At 44.2% G+C, this 17,710-nt stretch overlaps 1 protein-coding gene across 1 annotated transcript; it reads left to right on the top strand.

Moving 5' to 3' along the window:
- The first annotated feature begins 4,303 nt into the window (after positions 1-4,303).
- Positions 4,304-17,491, top strand: LGALS3 (galectin 3). Its single transcript, XM_070419332.1, has 6 exons — positions 4,304-4,386; positions 10,329-10,350; positions 10,983-11,354; positions 12,914-13,002; positions 15,656-15,821; positions 17,184-17,491. The coding sequence occupies exons 2-6, from the start codon at positions 10,333-10,335 to the stop codon at positions 17,337-17,339; spliced, it is 801 nt and encodes a 266-aa protein (XP_070275433.1). The 5' UTR covers positions 4,304-4,386; positions 10,329-10,332; the 3' UTR covers positions 17,340-17,491.
- Positions 17,492-17,710: the final 219 nt, after the last annotated feature.

The following is a 17,710-nucleotide window of genomic DNA, read 5'->3' as shown; positions in this document are numbered from 1 at the left end:
GAAGGTCATGATTCCATTCCTGGTCAGGGCATATGTTCAGGTTGTAGGCTCGATACTCAGTACGGGGCGTGCAGGAGGCAGTCGATCAATGATTCTCTCTCATCATTGATGTTTCTATCACTCTCTTCTTCTCCTGTCCTCTCTGAAATCAATAAAACTTAAAAAAAAAAGTTAACTAAAGTGGAAAAGCATTGAAAATGATAATAGCAAACAGCCAAAGGATTTTCCTGCAATCTCCATACTATATGAATTTAGTCATTTAGCAAATATTGAATGCCTACCATGTACCATTTAGCAAACATTGAATGACTAACATGTACCAGTCAATAAAACAGCAAAGACACATGGGCATGTGTTGGGGTGAGGTGGTGGGAGGCCTGGGAGAAGTCAATGAGGGAAAAAGGAGACATATGTACTACTGTTTGTAAGACTTTAAACAATAATAAATAAATAAATAAATAGGAAACAGCACAGAATTCTGCGTTCAGGGAGGGGAGTGGAAGAAAGGCAGGGGCACCAACAATAAATAGTAGACATAAGAAATAAGTGCCAAAACCGTTTTGGCTCAGTGGATAGAGCGTCGGCCTGCGGACTGAAGGGTCCCAGGTTCGATTCCGGTCAAGGGCATGTACCTGGGTTGTGGGCACATCCCCAGTAGGAGGTGTGCAGGAGGCAGCTGATCGATGTTTCTCTCTCATCGATGTTTCTAACTCTCTATCTCTCTCTCCCTTCCTCTCTGTAAAAAATCAATAAAAAATATATTTAAAAAAAAAAGAAATAAGTAAAGTCTATAGCATGCTGGAAATTGATAAATATTATGAAAAAATTAGAAAAAGTAGAACAGTGTAAAGGGGGATCAGCAGCATGAGGAACTGGGGAAGGTTGGAGCTGCAATTTTTAAAAAATCTTTTATTTATTTTTATTTTTAAAATGTATTATTGATTTGAGAGAGAGAGAGAAAAGGGAGGGGAGAGAAACATCAATTTGTTGTTCCACTTATTTATGCATTCATTGGTTTCTTCTTTTATATGCCCTGACCAGAGATGAAGCCCGAAACCTTGGCATAGCAGGATGATGCTCTAACCAACTGAGCTACCCAGCCAGGGCCTGGAGCTGCGATTTTAAACACAGTGGTAACATGGTACATGCATGGAGAAGGTCATATTTGAGCAAAGACTTGAAGGAGATGAGGGAGTTAGTAGATAATGGGAGAAGAGAGTTCCAGATACAGGCAACAGCCTGTGCCAGGATGCGAGCGGAGAGGGAGTCTTGTGTTCAAGGAAGACCAGCCAGGGGGCGCCCATGGCCTGGGTGGGGTAATCGAGGGGCAGGGTCATAGCAGGGAAGGCCCAAATGTAATAGTTTGCTTCCTTCTGGTTTCTTACAGCTTTATGGATCACGTACTCATTGTTCTCTGACATCCCCGGATCCCAAGTCGCCAACAAGATAAGGCTACTTGGGTCACTTTCTGTAATTTCTAAGTTCATAGAAACATTGCAGCCCATTAGCGCCGTACATTTTAAAAACATTAATATACCCATGTCTTGTCTCTTGTCAATAATGCTGCAGTGAGCATGGTGCAGATATTTCTTCACGATAGTGATTTCATTTCCTTCAAATATAAACCCAGAAGCAGGCTTGCTTGATCATATGGTGGTTCTATTTTTAACTTTTTGAGGCACCTCCATACTGTCTTCCATAATGGTTGTACCAATTCACATTCCCACCAACTGTGCTTAGGGTTTCCTTTTCCCTACATCTTCGCCCAGATTTGTTACGTCCTGTCTTTTTGGTGCTAGCCGTTCTAACAGGTGTGAGGTGATTTACATCTCCCTGATGGTGACTGATGTTGAGCACCTTTTGGTGTACCTGTTGGCAATTTGTATGTCTATTCAGGTCCTTTGCCTGTTTAAAAAATTGGATTATTAGTTGTTTTTTTACAATTGTGTGTATGTATATTTGGAGGACTAACCTCTTACAACTATACAGTTTGCAAATCTTCTTTCCCTTTCTTGTAGGTTGCATTTTCATTTTATTGATTGTCTCCTTTGCTATTGTGGGAAAGGAACACAACTTCTCAAGGTTCTTCTGCCTGACCTAATAATCAAATAGACATGAGACAGATTAGCAAGAGGAAATAACCAAATTCAATACACACAAATGTATGGGAGCCACACATCCATGAGAGAGTCAGAGGTCCCACATGCAGGAGAGGTTCCGAGATAGAAAGGGGATGGAGGTACATGACGTTCTGAGGTAGGAATGAGGTAACACACCTTGGGGGCTTCAAAGGGTCATTCCAGGATGATAAGAAGAGCAGATGTTTAGTTAATAAAAGTCTGCCTTCCATATAGGTCAGTTGAAAAAGTTACCACTGATAATCTCTACGGGCAAGGCCCCTAATTCAAATTCTTCTAAGCAGTTAAAGGGGGTGCAGAGGGTAGATGTTTCTCCTGACCCTGAAGCTAAAGTTGCCTTTAGCTCAAAACAGTTTGTTTACTACAGAGGCATAGCTTGGGGTGACTCGTTCTGGACCCCGCACTGTGCAGCTGTTTAGTTTGGTGCAGTCCCACTTGCTTATTTTTGCTTGTGTTGCTTGTGCTTTGGTGTTGTCCAAACAAATCATCGCCAAGACCAATGTGAAGGAGCTTTCCCCCTGTTTTCTTTTTTCTTTTTTTTTTTTTAAATATATTTTATTGGTTTTTTACAGAGAGGAAGGGAAAGAGATAGAGAGTTAGAAACATCGATGAGAGAGAAACATTGACCAGCTGCCTCCTGCACATCTCCTACTGGGGATGTGTCCGCAACCCAGGTACATGCCCTTGACCGGAATCGAACCCGGGACCCTTCAGTCCGCAGGCCGACGCTCTATCCACTGAGCCAAACCGGTTTCGGCTCCCCCTGTTTTCTTATCGGAATTTCTTTTAACACTTTTATTTATTGATTTTTAGAGAGAGAGAGGAAGGGAGAGAAAGACATCGCCACCTAGCCACACACTCACTGGTTGTTTCCTGTATGTGCCCCACCAGGGATTGAACCCACAACCTTGGTATATGGCCACGACGCTCCAACTAACTGAGCTACCCGGCCAGGACTCTTCCAGGAATGTTATATTCTCAGGTCTTACATTCAAGTCTTAATTCATTTCAGATAATAAGGTTAATTATCTGAACTTAAAAAAAATTAATCTTGGATGTCCTTAACCATTTCAGTCAGCTATTACCCACTTACATGAAACCGAATACTACATGCAATCTCTCTCCCAAGCATCAATATTCTTTTAACAGCCTTTCCTAGAGGAGTAGCTGTGCCCTATTCCCCCTTTACTAAAGGTATTTTGTATTTAACTGTTCCCTCCTTCATCTCCAACTTTTGTGAAAAAAGATAGATTTTCTAGGAAGTGATTCATTATCTCATTCATTCATTCATGAAGCAAATATTTCCGGAGAAGCTGCTACGCACCAAACACTGGGTAGACGCTGAGGATGCAGTGGGGAGCAAAGAGCAAAAACAAATGAGCTCTCAGTGTGAGAGGCATGTGTCCACGTCAGAAAGCAACGAACATGGGAGCAACTCACCTGGGATCTCAGACAACTGGACAGGGCCTCTCCCCCGACGCAAGTGACTGGCACTTCTTGGGACGGCTTTGATTCTGAGAGAAGGGTTACGTCAAGTCAGTGCAGAAGGGATGAGATTGCCTGCAATTCAGGCAAAAAATAAGCAAACGCCATTAAAACAAGCAAGCAATCATGCCCTGACCGGTTTGGCTCAGTGGACAGAGCGTCAGCCTGCGGACTCGAGGGTCCCAGGTTCTATTCCGGCCAAGGGCATGTACCTTGGTTGCGGGCACATCCCCAGTGGGGAGTGTGCAGGAGGCAGCTGATTGATGTTTCTCTCTCATCGATGTTTCTAACTCTCTGTCTCTCTCTCTTCCTCTCTGTAAAAAATTTTAAAATATTTTTAAAAACAAACAAGCAAGCAATCAAAAAATAAGTAAACACCATTAAAACAAGCAAGCAGGCGCAGTACGTGCTTCGCAGACTCTTCCTCCCCACCCCACCCCCCCTCCCCCCGACCCCGCGCGTCTTAGGTGAGGATGGTGAACTGACCACCCTCCAGGCCCGGGGGGCTGGGGAAGGAGCCGCCCTTCAGGGTCCCACCCGCCGTCTCCCACGCCCGGAGGGTGTCCTTTGCACCCGGCGGGGCCTGGGGCTCACCCAGCAGGTTCCGCAGGGAGAGGCCGGGTGGGCAGGGGTGGCGGCCCCGCCCTGGGAGAGGCGGGCCAGGCCGGGCGTATTTGAGGCGCGGAGCTGCCGCCCCGTCCAGCACAACACGACCTCCCCAGGAGCCACACCCGGAGCAAGCGAGCGAGTATCGAGGCGCAGGGTGAGTGGCCTGGGCGTCCGGGACCGGAGACGGGGACCCGACCTGCTGGCCGCTCGGCTCGGGCAGGGGCGAGGGCACCGGGCACTGCTCGGTGCGCGGCCCCCTTTGCAGGGCTCGGGGGGCAGGGGGGTACCTGGGGCGGCGCTTGGCTTCCCGGGGCCCTGGGCGGCGGGCTGCAGGTGGGACGGCTGGAGAGCCCGGAGCGGAGCGGTGGGCGCCGCCTGGGCGCGGGTCCTAGTCTTTGACCCCCGGAGAAGCGGACTCCGGCGGAGTTAGCAACCTCTCAGGGAGACAGACTCACATGCACCTCCTGGGTGTGGTGGGGACGGGTGTGTCCGGACGCCGGGCGTCGGCGCAGAGCACCCTCTGTCGCCACTGGGAGGCTGAGCCGCGCGTCCCGCCCTGGCGCCGCGGGACCACCTCGGAATCGGTGCTGGGAGGGCTCGCCCAAGCTCGGCCTTAGGAACTAGGTCCCCCGGCCCAGCACGCGGACGTACTCCCCGGGGCCTCTAGGACGGCACCAGGCACCCATGACTTGGCTGCCCCGCCACTTGATCTTGCTGTGAGCTGTCTACCAAGCCCAGCAGCGTCAGGGGTGCAGCTGCCCTCTGAATGCTGATCCCACAGGAAAAGGTGCTGCCCCACGGCCGGCAGGGGCAGGTGACCGGCTGGGCAAAGACCGAAAACCCTAAGCTTTTGCAAATCCCTCATCTGAGCATTAACGATCACAGATCTGTGCTTGAGGATGTGTAGGGTGTGGCAAAATGTTGGTCCGAGTGTGCAGAGCTAGTTGAAGTTGGGTGTGTGTGTGTGTGTGTGTGTGTGTGTGTTAAAAACACGTTTGAGGATTTATTCTGAATGATCAGTTATGCAAATAAAAACACTAAAATGCACCAACTCTGAGGATTAGGAGCTCAATACCAGGGAATCGGGGACACATAGGTTGAGGCTGTGACAGGTTGCAGGCTAGCCCTTAAAGCTAGTGATTCCTGTTCCAGATACTGTGGAATATTTGTAAAGTGACTCCTGGGAGTTGGGTTGCTGGACAATGGGGACAGTTGGTCCTCCGTGACCCAGGCTGTTTCTGCTATTCTGGGAAAGAAATAGAAGGCAGGCGCAGTTAATTCTGACAATAGTAGTAACAATAATTAAATGATAGCAATAAAAATTGACAACTTGGGCACAGAACATGAGAAAAAAAATTTCACCAACTTCCAAAATTCTGACTCACTTGTCTCAAGTTCATAACATTCATCTTTCATACTAGGGAATTCTGTTTCCATAAAAGTTAAAATTTAATAATAATAATGTATTTTTCCACAATGGTCATTGTGGAAAAGACATTGACTTTGAATCCTTAGGGTTTCTCCTTTCTTTATGGTTGTGCCTCATGCTTGATCTTTGGGAGACTGGAGCTGCTTCCTAATCTCATTATGTTGGGGGGGTTACACTTAGAATCAGCACATTTGATGACAGTCCTGGGATGTTCTGAGACCATGGTAACTGATCTAGAAGATAGCCTCTCCTTTGGAACGCAGGCTCCTGCTGGAGACAGCTAGGTAACATGGTGTCTGGTGCCTAAACTGGTTCTGCTCATTAAATCCTGAGTGGCTGGCTTGCCAGATAGGGCTTGCTGCGGGCTTACAGTTTGCTGCTGACTAAGTATCATGTGTTCTATCTTGACTGATGATCAGCTTTTCCATGGGGGGAAAAATCAGTAACTGAGAGGCACAAAGTAACCTTACCTTTCTTGATGCTGAGGAATTATGATGAGAAAGAAATCCTAGTGAAGGACCCGTTTCCTTTATTCCAACTCATTCTCACCGACTTTGGCTTTGGAAAGTGGACTTTTCTCCAGTCCTGCCCGGTGTTTAAGCGAGGACAGGAAGTAGACGCCCCGCCTGTGTTCTGTGGAGAGAAGTGCCTTGGGGTTCTGAGGAAATACACTCACAATCGACTTCCCTTACGGCTTGTGTAAAAGGCAGGGCCCTCTGTGAGCAGAAATTTCAGAAGAGCTCCTGGGAGCCCGAGCAACTGGATTAACTGCTAGGTGAGCCTAGAATAACATAGTAGTGTGGGCACTGCTGTTTATTAAAGAGAAAAGCTACAATTAACAGACGGTCAACCTTCAGACTCATGTTTAAATTCCTTATTCCAAACCAAACTGAAGCACTTCCTGCAGGATTTTCCAAATGTGAAGACTCCAGCAGTATTTCCCGTCCTTTTTTGTTTGTCTTTAATGGAGTCTTTCTTTTCTGACTCTTCAAAATTCTCTGATTCTGGAAATGCCAGAATGGAGTTTACATATTATAGATTCAGTTGCATGGGGAGAGTTTTCTTACATTTGATTGTCTCTCGCAATAAAAACTACTCATCTAAGAAAAAGAAATAAATTTTCCAGGCAAGTAAGGAAGGTATTTATCTAAATAGATGTTTATCTATCTATCTATCTATCTATCTATCTATCTATCTATCTATCTTAAGTTCTAAGTTTGCTGACCTTGATTTCAAAAGAACATTGGTTGCCCTGGCCGATTTGGCTCAGTGGATAGAGCATTGGCCCACAAACGGAATGGTAGCAGGTTCAATTCCAGTGAAGAACACACACTTCAGTTGCAGGCTGGATCCCCGGCCCGTTGGTGCAGGAGGCAACCAGTTAATGTGTCTCTCTCCTCTTCCCTTCCTCTCTCTCTCTCTCTCTCTCTCAATCAATGGAAAAAATATCCTCAGGTGAGGATTAACAACAAAAAAGGATCATTGGTTATAACCCTTTTCAAAAAAAGAGATCTGATGGTTATGAGTTGACAAAATCAAAATAGCACACACCCAACTTTTGGAAAAGTACAAGTTGTTGGTTTAAATGTGTTTATAATCAGCCCGGTGACTGTGCACAATGGCATTCTTGTGTTCAATATCATTGCACACTGAGTCACCCATGATCAAAAGCATGATCTCTTTTTAAATTTGTTTACAACTTCAGCATGTTATGTAGCTCTGAATGAAGAAGCTACATCATTTCTAAATGAAGTAATTAACACTTTCAAAGTGTGAGGTTTAATATTAGTGTAAAATGAGCCTGAATTAGGGGTCATGTTCCTTGGGCTGCTAATGACAGAATGACTTTGGGCCACCATGTCAGCTCTCTGAGCCTCAGTTACCTCACCTCTAAAAGTGTGAATATTTACTTTTCCCTGTCAATTTCATAAGATTATTATCAGACTCAAAATAGGTAAGGCATGTGAAAGTGCCTTGTAAACTGCAAAGCGCCACACAAACGCAGGCTGCAATTATTCTGATGGGCTCGCCTAATGTGTCACAACACAATCCAAGCTGCCATCCCAGGCGTATGTGAAACACAGTGGAAGTGAAGGGAAGTCGGCTTTGTTCCTCAGATTGTTTTGGTCATGTTGGAAAATGAACTGAATATGCTTGAGCAGAGACTTTATAAAGAATAAGTGTTAAATCTTGGACATGCCATTTTCATGTGAATTTCTGGTTGCCTTTAAACACATCTTAGTTTGATTGGAGTTATGATAATAAGCCACTTTATCAGGCCAATGGCACAGATTTGGCTGGTTTTAATCATTGAAACTACCCTTGTTTCTTATTGACCTATATGTAGGGAACCACATGCGAATCAGTCTAGACCAGTAGTTCTCAACCAGACAGGTTTTGCCTTTTCCCCACTTCCCCCAGTGATATTTGGCAATGTCTGAAGACATTTTCTGTTGTCACAATTGGTGGTGGGGGGGGGGGGGGGTGCTACTGACTGTTCATTAAAGCCAGGGATGCTGCTAAACATCCTACAATGCACAGGACAACGCCCCCCCCCCCCCGCCCCCCGCACAACAACAACAAAAAGCATCCGACCTGAAATGTCAGTGGTGCCGAGGTTAGGAATTAGCCCTACACAAGGGGGATATTTAAAAGAAGTGAAGACACTCATAAAGTTATCTCTGGGTCTTTGGTATGTTGCCCAGGAGTGGACGTTTATGCAATAAAAGGATCTAAGCTCTCTGTCCACCATGAAGTTCAAGACTGTTTTCTATTGGTGTCCAAAATGACACTAGCAGAGGCTTTAGTTTCTTGACTTCCTAGTAAGTAATGTCCTTTCTCCTCCTTTTCCGTAACAACTCCTCTCTCGAGTTCCCCCTGTGGTAGCAGCGGTTTCCTTGACAGTGGCAGCCTTTTGGGGAAGGAAGCGCAGGCAGAAGAGCGCCCGCCTTTTGCTTCCAAAGGTCAATTACTATAGGAAACACAGTGAATGGAGAGTCAGCAGTTTCCCAGCTTGGAAGGTGGACACGGTGATAACCTACTTCCAAATACGTTTGAGAACGCCCGGATTATAAGGGAGACGGCAAGAAATAAATATCGTGTGTATAGATGAAGCACACATGGAGTCCTGGAGGAGCTCTGTCTGAGTTTTTACCAAAAAAATCTAATATTTTACATTTTTAGGGCCTATCAAATAGCTACCATTTGTTGGATCCCTTGTCATTTTTAAAAATGATTGAGCCCGGCTGGCGTGGCTTAGTGGCTGAGCGTCGACCTATGAACCAGGAAGTCAGAGCACATGCTTGGGTGGCAGACTCAATCCCCGGTGCGGGGTGTGCAGGAGGCAGCCAGTCAATGATTCTCTCTCATCACTGATGTTTCTCTCTCTCCCTCTCTCTTCCTCTCTGAAATCAATTAAAAATATATTTTAAAAAAGAAAATAATTGAGTAAATATCATGAGTGAGCAGCTCAAGGAAAACAGAGATTCTGACTGTTTAAGGTCCAGGCAATTTTGACCATAGCATAGGTGATCCTGAGTTGAGAAAACTCACACCCTGGCCTCAGGATTCAGACACCGCCCTCCTCCCCTCAGTGCTGGAGTGTCTGCGGTGGGAGCAGGTATCAAACACCCTGGCAGTTACAAGGAGGAGCAGGAGAAAGCAGGAATGGTGTGTCAAGCAACGCCATCCCTTGAGGCAGCTTTGGGCAAGGCAAACCCAAAATATTTTCCTCCACATTACCCAACCTTTTTTTTTTTTTTTTTAACTTTAGTCTGTTTTAATGCCAAATATTTCACTTGGAACAACAAGTACTTTTTCAAAATAGCAAGCATTTGTGCCTGCCTGTCTTCTCCATTGCTCCACATGCGAGGCTTAGCTCAAACAACACCTCCCTCTTAGAAGCAACTGTTCTGGTTGTGACTTCCCGCAGCTCACAGTCTGGCTCATGGCATGGTTGTTTGTGATCCCTCCGGCCTGTGGAGCCTTTGACCACACAGGCCTTGGCTTATTCATCTTCACACCCAGACAGGAGCCTTCACCGTGCCCGTGCAGAGCAGGCACAAATGTGTGCAAACGAAGGAATACATAATCTGCAGAACTCCATCTGAGGGGCATGTCTTTCAGATCCTAAGGATCAACCAACTCTGCTTTCCTCCTAAAACCCTGAAGAGGGCAAGGGGCTGTCGGTGAGAACCAGGGCATCAGGGGAGGTTGATATTAACATGCAGACCTTTGTAAGAGGTGGTGGGGCAGGAGCACAGGAAGGACGGTGATTGAGGACCAAAGGTAAAGTAGGGCTGTGCGCATTCATCACCTAGGAAAGGGGCAGAACGTGTTCGCCCTCCATCTTCTCTCTCCTGCATTGTGTGGCTGGCGCTCCCAGGATTCAGAACACCCGCTAGTGTGATTGGAGCTGAAAGCTCGGGTTAAAGAGGATTTGGTAATCCAGTTGGAGTGCATCTCCACCCTTGGATGAGACACCTTTGTGGTTCCATGCTATTGATTTAGACGGATTTTGGAAGTAGATTGCCTTGTGCTAGAAAAATGCCTGTAAATTGACTAGAACTGCACAACAAACTATTTGTGATCTTAAATTTTAATGGCAACTCGTGAAATCTTTTCAGGTCAAATCATAACCTATCTTCTTCTTTTTTTTCTCCTCTCAGGAAAATGGCAGACGGTTTTTCGGTAAGTGATTTTTGTCTGCTGTCTTACTTTCTAATCCCATGGAGGTGGAGAGTTTTGTTTTCAACACCAGACTTTCCCTTCTAACGCTTTGTGCCTTCCTCTGGCCTCACCTGTCCAGTGTGGGCTTGTTGGCCGGAGCCGTGTTTTTCCAGTAGTAGATTTGGGAAGAAAGCCGGCTAGAGAGAGGCCTGGGACTCACTAAGAGCAGCCCCTTTACCGAAAGGTCTGGGGCAGAAGTGGGTGGATTCTGTGGGCCAGGAGCTGAGAGATAAGCCAACAATGGGAAGTGTGGTACAGTCTGAGCATCCTGATTTTTGTGCTATTTTTCTCATGTCAGTTAGAAAATACATGCTTTTACATTGAGGATGGATAGCTCTATTTTAGCAAATTACCAAAATGCAACCCTACACAATATAGACGATGGGTGACATATACTGATAAAGTGCACATAATCCCAAAGTCTAATTTTAGCCTTTGGGACTCAAAACTATTTAATAGGTGGAAACATTTTTATGGATATGAGTTGTATATCTTCATATGTCCCTCCACTTTAGATCTCTGATTCCTGTTTTCCTGAAAATTCTGTTTTTGTGAATGTTTTTCATCCAGGAATTGTATCTTTTTTTTTCCAGCTTAATGATGCCGTATGTGGGTCTGGGAACCCCAACCCTCAAGGATGGCCCGGTCCATGGGGAAACCCGCCTGCTGGGGCAGGAGGCTACCCGGGGGCTGCCTATCCTGGGACCTACCCCGGACAGGCACCTCCTGCCGCCTACCCTGGACAGGCACCTCCTGGCGCCTACCCCGGACAGGCACCTCCTGCCGCCTACCCTGGACAGGCACCCCCTGCTGCCTACCCCGGACAGGCACCTCCTGGCGCCTACCCTTCCCCTACAGCACCTGCTTATCCCGGACCTAATGCCCCAGTAACCATCCCCGGACAACCAAGTGGGCCTGCGGCCTACCCTGGTGCGGGCCCCGCTGGTGTCCCTGCTGGACCACTGGTAAGATGGAGTCAGTCATTTCATGTACTTGATTGTGACCAGGGCAAAGCTAATGAAGAACACGGGAATCGTCTGGGCTGTGGTGCCATCACTTCGCAGTGCTCTGGCTGGGAGCTGGTTCTGGGCACTCACACCTGCATAGCGCTGCAGGGAGACGCGAAGCTTTACTCTCACTGCTTAGGGCCATATTCTAGGACCAGCCACAGTGTATGCTGGTCCAATAGAAAAAAATCGTTATTTGTATTGAGTTTAGTATGAGCAGTGTTGGCATAAAGAGACGCTAATGCGTCTTTTGAAGGCATCTGTAAAGCAGCTTTAATAAAAATCAAGTTAAGAGCATAGTAATGGGGGAAAGTTTTCATTATTAGTATTAATAACACTACGTAAACAGCATGTCCAGCAGTGTGCTTCTACATGATGATCTCATCTGAACCCATAACCACCCGATAAGATACTGTTATTATCCTCACTTTCCACATGAAGAAATGGGACAATAGCATTATATTCGCTTGCCCAGGACCATAGAGAGAACATGGGGGAGGCGGGGAACCAGGTAATCTAGTTTTGAAAAACCTTCTAAAGATAATTTTGTGATCTAAGGATTGAATTTTCATTTATATTAAATGAAACCTTAATTCTGTAGGGCTTTAGACACAAAACCTTAATTCTGTGGGGGCTTTAGACACATCTCAGACACAGATCCTTCCCTTCTAGAGTTACAGTCCAGCTGGGAAGTAAGTAGATATGAGGAAAGAGTTCAGTAACAGCCTAGGGGCAGACCCTCTCAGGAGTAGGTGGAAGGTGGCACAGGTGGCATCTGATCTGCTTTTAGGTCAGCTTAAAGGAAAGTGCAGAGAAAGCGTTGGGGGTGTGGGTGGCATTGGGCAGGGTCTAGACCCAAATGGTTAGTCCACTTCAGATACAGGGCATAAGGAGTCTATACAAAGGAAGAGGCAGGTGGGAGAGAGACTACAGAGGAAGAACCTCAGGATCTGCTGGTTAAGTCTTAGGAGTTAGACAGGACTGGCTTTTCAAGACAGGACAGCTAGGGCACCAGGAAGGGGACTGGTGGGGAAGGAGGCAGGAGAGACGGTTCGTACCTGTTGAATCTGCAGCACCAGGAGGAAGTATGGGACTAGTACTGATCAGGGCTAGAGATAAAAGACTTGGATGATAGTTGGACCTGGGGTTGAGGGGAATTATAAAGGGGAAAAAGAAGAGGCCAATGATGGGGCTTTGGGAATATTTACAGTACCTTGAACATAAATATTTGCAGAAAGGACTAGGAAATGTATTAACTGGAAGATGTTTATTCCACAAATACGGAGTATCTGCCACACACTAAGTACTCTGCCGATGCTGTGAGTAAAACATATTGTGCACGCAGGGGATTTATCTCTTCAGACCCTGGGCAAGGTGGCCCGAGTCTGGACAGATGGCTTAACTTAAGGTTGTGTTAGTCACACGTATTAATAGTATTTGAATGTTAGCAACATCTTTTTCTTTCTTTCCCCAAGAAAACATGACTCTGTATTAATACACATGTTTTTCATCCCCAGACTGTGCCTCATGAAATGGCTTTCCCTGGAGGAGTCATGCCTCGCATGCTGATAACAATTATGGGTACAATAAAACCCGATGCAAACAAGTAAGAGCAAACTTTAAACATCTAACACATTTGTTGATTGGTTTTTGAATAAAAACTGATCTATATTGAAATTTAATAGACTTTTTAAAACTACACATTTAGAGTCTTGGCTCTTCCATAGTATGGGATTATCCCATAAATCAATACGTGTTCCCACCAAGGGGACAAGGTTTCCCTCACTAAATCTTGGTTTTCTCTCAGAACCTGAATAGAACTGAGTTCTACATTGTGAGGAGAAAGAGGAAGAGCAGGGTTCTTCCTGGCAGGGAAAGCTTTAGCATTAAAGGCCAGTAGAGTCTTTATAATGTCATGTTTGGCCATCCCTCCGCTCTGAACCATATAGTGTCTGAAAAGCCAAGCCTGCACTTTAGATAACCATAAAAAATTAGGATGCCAAAGCAAGAGGTCCCACTTGACATCGTGGTGGGTTGATCCGAGAGCTTGAATGGTATCCCACTGCGTCCTCATGCTCATGCAAGACTCACAGGTCACCGTGCCGTCTCCGCTCTCGAGCTTGGCTGCCATGCCCGTCTTCACAGTGGGTGCAACTGCAGGGTCACAGATTCCCATGGTGTTGGCCTGGTCTACAGATGACAAGGGGCAGGGTGGGGAAGCCCAGTCTTCTGAGTAGTCACTATTTACTTGAAAGGTTTGAAAAAATTGTTCAAGTTAAAGACTTCATCCAAATAAGTCAACCTTTGCCATTGGAACTGGTTTGATTGAGGTGAGCTAGGAGGGGTAAGACTTTAAGCTGCTTTAGAGAAATCCATGCTGACTTGTGGCTGCCCTGGGACGCCTGGCTCTGGTTATTACCACTGGTTATGCTTACATATAATACAAACAGGCTAAGGATATCTATCCTGAAGCCCTCCAGTCTGCCTGTCGCTGAGGTTAGTGGTACCACTAAAGCTCCTGCAGCCATTAATTAATGTCTCTGGGTCTTATAAGTAGTATACAAAAGATACTAACTCAAGCTGTGTACACAGGTTTATTCGAGGATCCACAGACAGCCTCTATGAGCATCTGTCACCTTGCTCCTCGTGAATCAACAGGAACCACCTCCTCTGTTACCAGGAGATGGACTGGCTTCTGCTCTGTTCATTTTACATTCAAATAGCCCATTCACTCCAACCTCTAGCCAGCCTCCTCTGGATTCTACTCTAAAGCTTACCTCACAGCAAATTACAAAACATATGTATCTTCTGCCTATGTTCTTAGCCATCTTTCCTCCCAATAAGTACACCGTATTCTGTGCATACAGCACTCACAATTTGTTAATTTTTAAAAAATATATCTTTATTGATTTCAGAACAGAAGTGAGAGGGAGAGATAGAAACATCAGTGATAAGAGAGAATCATTGATCTGCTGCCTCCTGCACACCCCCTACTGGGGGAGCGGGGGGATGGAGCCTGCAACCTAGGCATGTGCCCTGGACTGGAATCGAACCTGGGACCCTTCAGTCTGCAAGGCTGATGCTCTCTCCACTGAGCCAAACCATCTAGGGCACAATTTGTTAAGTTCTGCTCCCCTCTCCCAACCCCTGTTGCACAAAACCACACTGGTATCTTTGTCTTTATTTCGGGTTATTGTACTGGAAACTTAAACTCCAATCACACCAGAGATGTAGACTGAGACTGTGGTAGATCAAAACTAATTTTGGTTGAAATGGCCAAGGTGATAGGAAACTGAAATAATTGTTGCTTGGTCCTGCACATTCTATGTGAGGAATTAGAAGAGAATGCTTAAGGTGGTAGAGATGACCATATCTCTAGCCATTAAATATTTAGTCAAATACAATTTCTATTGCCATTTGACTCTTTTGGTCCTTTCCCTGTGAATACAATCTGTGGTCGGGTCTGTTACAGGGTGAATTCAAATACCCAGGGAATTATTATTAGTGGGTCAGGAGTGCAGATTCTGCTTTAAAACAAGAGTACCAGCAGATTCTGATGTTAGTGGTCTGTGGAGCACACTTTGAGAAATTGGGGGGTAGGGTTAGTACTTTAACAGTCAGGGGACTTGTGTTTGTGTTAACATCCCAGGAGAAGGAACGGGGTCAAAAAGTTAAGCCAGCACTTGCATCAATTCCACTTCATATCTTGGAAAGTTCAACACATTGTCATGATTTTACAAATTAGCAACAGGACATTAACTGCATAATCTCATTCTTTCCGTTTTAGGACTAGGTTTTTGGTTAACTAGGAGGAAGCCAGGAAGTTGATCTCTTATTTACGTGACTGGCTTGTCGTCAATAGGTATTAAAATCAACCTGGCAGGGCAGCAAGAAGGTAACCATATCATCTGCAATGGAAAGCATAACCTGCCCTTAAAGTGGCCTCAAACCTCTATAAGGAAACCCTGAAGGGTTTTCATGAGTAGAAGGATAAGTAGGGAATTACAAATGAAGAGAATGATATGACCAAAGACTGTGAGGCAAAACAATCCAACACGTACTGTTCTGTTTACTTTTAGTATTTTACTAATATTTGGCCTAGTATACAGCTTGAACACATTCTCTGGTTTGTTTTCTGTTAAGAAAATTTTCTTGTATTTTATAAAACGGTTTGCTCTTTAGAAAAATCGCGTGTTCTTCACTTGATGCAAATCCACAGCTTGAATCATTTTACTAACTCTGGCCTTTGGTTTGAACAGACTTGCTTTAGATTTCAAGAGAGGGAATGATGTGGCCTTCCACTTTAACCCACGCTTCAATGAGAACAACAGGAGAGTCATTGTTTGCAACTCAAACCTGAACAATAACTGGGGACAGGAAGAAAGACAGATGATTTTCCCATTTGAATGTGGCAAACCATTCAAAGTAAGTTATTGCTATTGTTATGTATTGATAATTCATATTGCTCATGGGGAAATCACTCTAAAATCAAGATGCACTTGAAATGAATTTTGGGGAGCTATCCTGGGACACCTAAGCAGCTCCTCCCCATCCCAGGCGCCCATGATCATCAGTAGGCTGAAACAGGACTAGGATTTTGGAAAGGGTCCCCAGCTCCATACTGTTACCACCTCTGAATTTAAGCTTTTCTGGAAATGAGAAAAATAGCATCTTTAATAAAAAAGGCAGAAAGTCTCAGAGGGACTGAGACTTAGTCCCTTAAAAAACATAGTGACATAGAAACCAAAACTAAAAATTTTTTAAATTAAAAATTAATTTAAAAAGAAATTAGGTGACATTTAATATTATATTAGTTTCAGGTGTACAACACAGTCAAAAATTTTTAATTCTAAAATTAATACATGCTTATGAAAAGAAAAATGTACAGATTTTTAAATTAACTGAAAAAGTTCCCTAGCCTTTATATACTGAAGGTTGCAACTTAGTGAATATCTTTCCAGTATTTTCTATGACATACAGCATTTTTGATTTTTAAGCACTGCTTCACCAAATATTTAGTAGGTTCACAGTACTAGTTAGATTGGCTGTAAAGTGGGCAATAACACAGCTAGACTATAAGCTTCTTAAGGGAAGAGACAAATAGGGACCATATTCTACATTTAATGGACATCTTTCAGGATCAGAACATTGTTTAGATATGTTTCATTGTTTAGATATGTAATAATTCAACTAGTACTCTATTGAGGAAACTTTGGCAATATTACCAATAAAATCTGGGAAGGTTTTATTTTACTAAAACACTGTTACTAACTTTGCTTATTCTTCTTTGCTTTCTAGAAGAATAATTTTATTAAAATATACATGTTTAAAACTCAGATATTGCCAAAGTGCTACTTCAAAAAGGATTAAACACACCCACTATTGGAAGACTATGTTTTCCCTCTTCTTGCCCAAAGTGGTTATTATCCAACTTCATAGCATTTGCTGCTCTATGAGGGGATCCCTACTTTAGTGTTTATTTTTACTTTTAGATGCTGTAGGCCATATGAAAACTTTTTATGTAGACACATTATTTTATGTAACTACATCATTTAGGTAGACAGTAATTATTCCTTTGTGGCTTCAACTATATATCTTCTAAAAATTTTGTCCTTTTTATTTTGTGTAAATCTTTGACTAGTCTGGAGTTTATTTTTGCTGTAAAGTTACTTTTTCAGGATTTTAATCTGTTCCACAAAAGATGAAATGTGGACACCCTGAGCTCAGGACAGACTGGTTTTGAAATCAACAGGCATTTCTAACAGTTTTATGTACGTGCCATTTCAGATCCAAGTACTGGTTGAATCCGACCACTTCAAGGTTGCAGTCAATGATGCTCACTTGCTGCAGTACAATCACCGGATGAAAAATCTCAGGGAAATCAACGCATTGGCAGTTAGTGGTGACATCAGTCTCAATAGTGTTATACACACTATGATATAATCTTAAGGGGCAGATATTCTTTTAAGAAATAAAAATGAATGTAAACCTTACCCATTTAAAAGTTTCATGCTCACTGTAAGTGAAAAATTTTGCCTTTATTCAACAACGTCCTTCTTATAAATCATTCATTTAATAAATATTCTACGAGTTAATGGTTTATATGTCACTTATTTGGGGCAGTCTATTCTTGATAATGAATAATGGACTCAATGGTAAAAGAAATATGTAGCAGAGGGGCTATTATATAGTAGGTCCTCAATAAATGAAAATTCCCTTTTGATTTTGGAAAGGGTCTTGTTCTACCCAAGCAGTTTTCTTTCACTTAGTCTTTAAGGATTTTCCTAATACCTCATAATTCTGGAGTCCAATAG

Source organism: Myotis yumanensis, unplaced genomic scaffold, assembly GCF_028538775.1.
Source record: "Myotis yumanensis isolate MYYU_CA2020_CCGP unplaced genomic scaffold, mMyoYum1.0.hap1 SCAF_1, whole genome shotgun sequence".
NCBI classification, from domain to species: Eukaryota; Metazoa; Chordata; class Mammalia; order Chiroptera; family Vespertilionidae; genus Myotis; species Myotis yumanensis.
The sequence above is the reverse complement of the archived record's forward strand: the minus strand, read 5'-3'. Positions and strand labels throughout refer to the sequence as shown.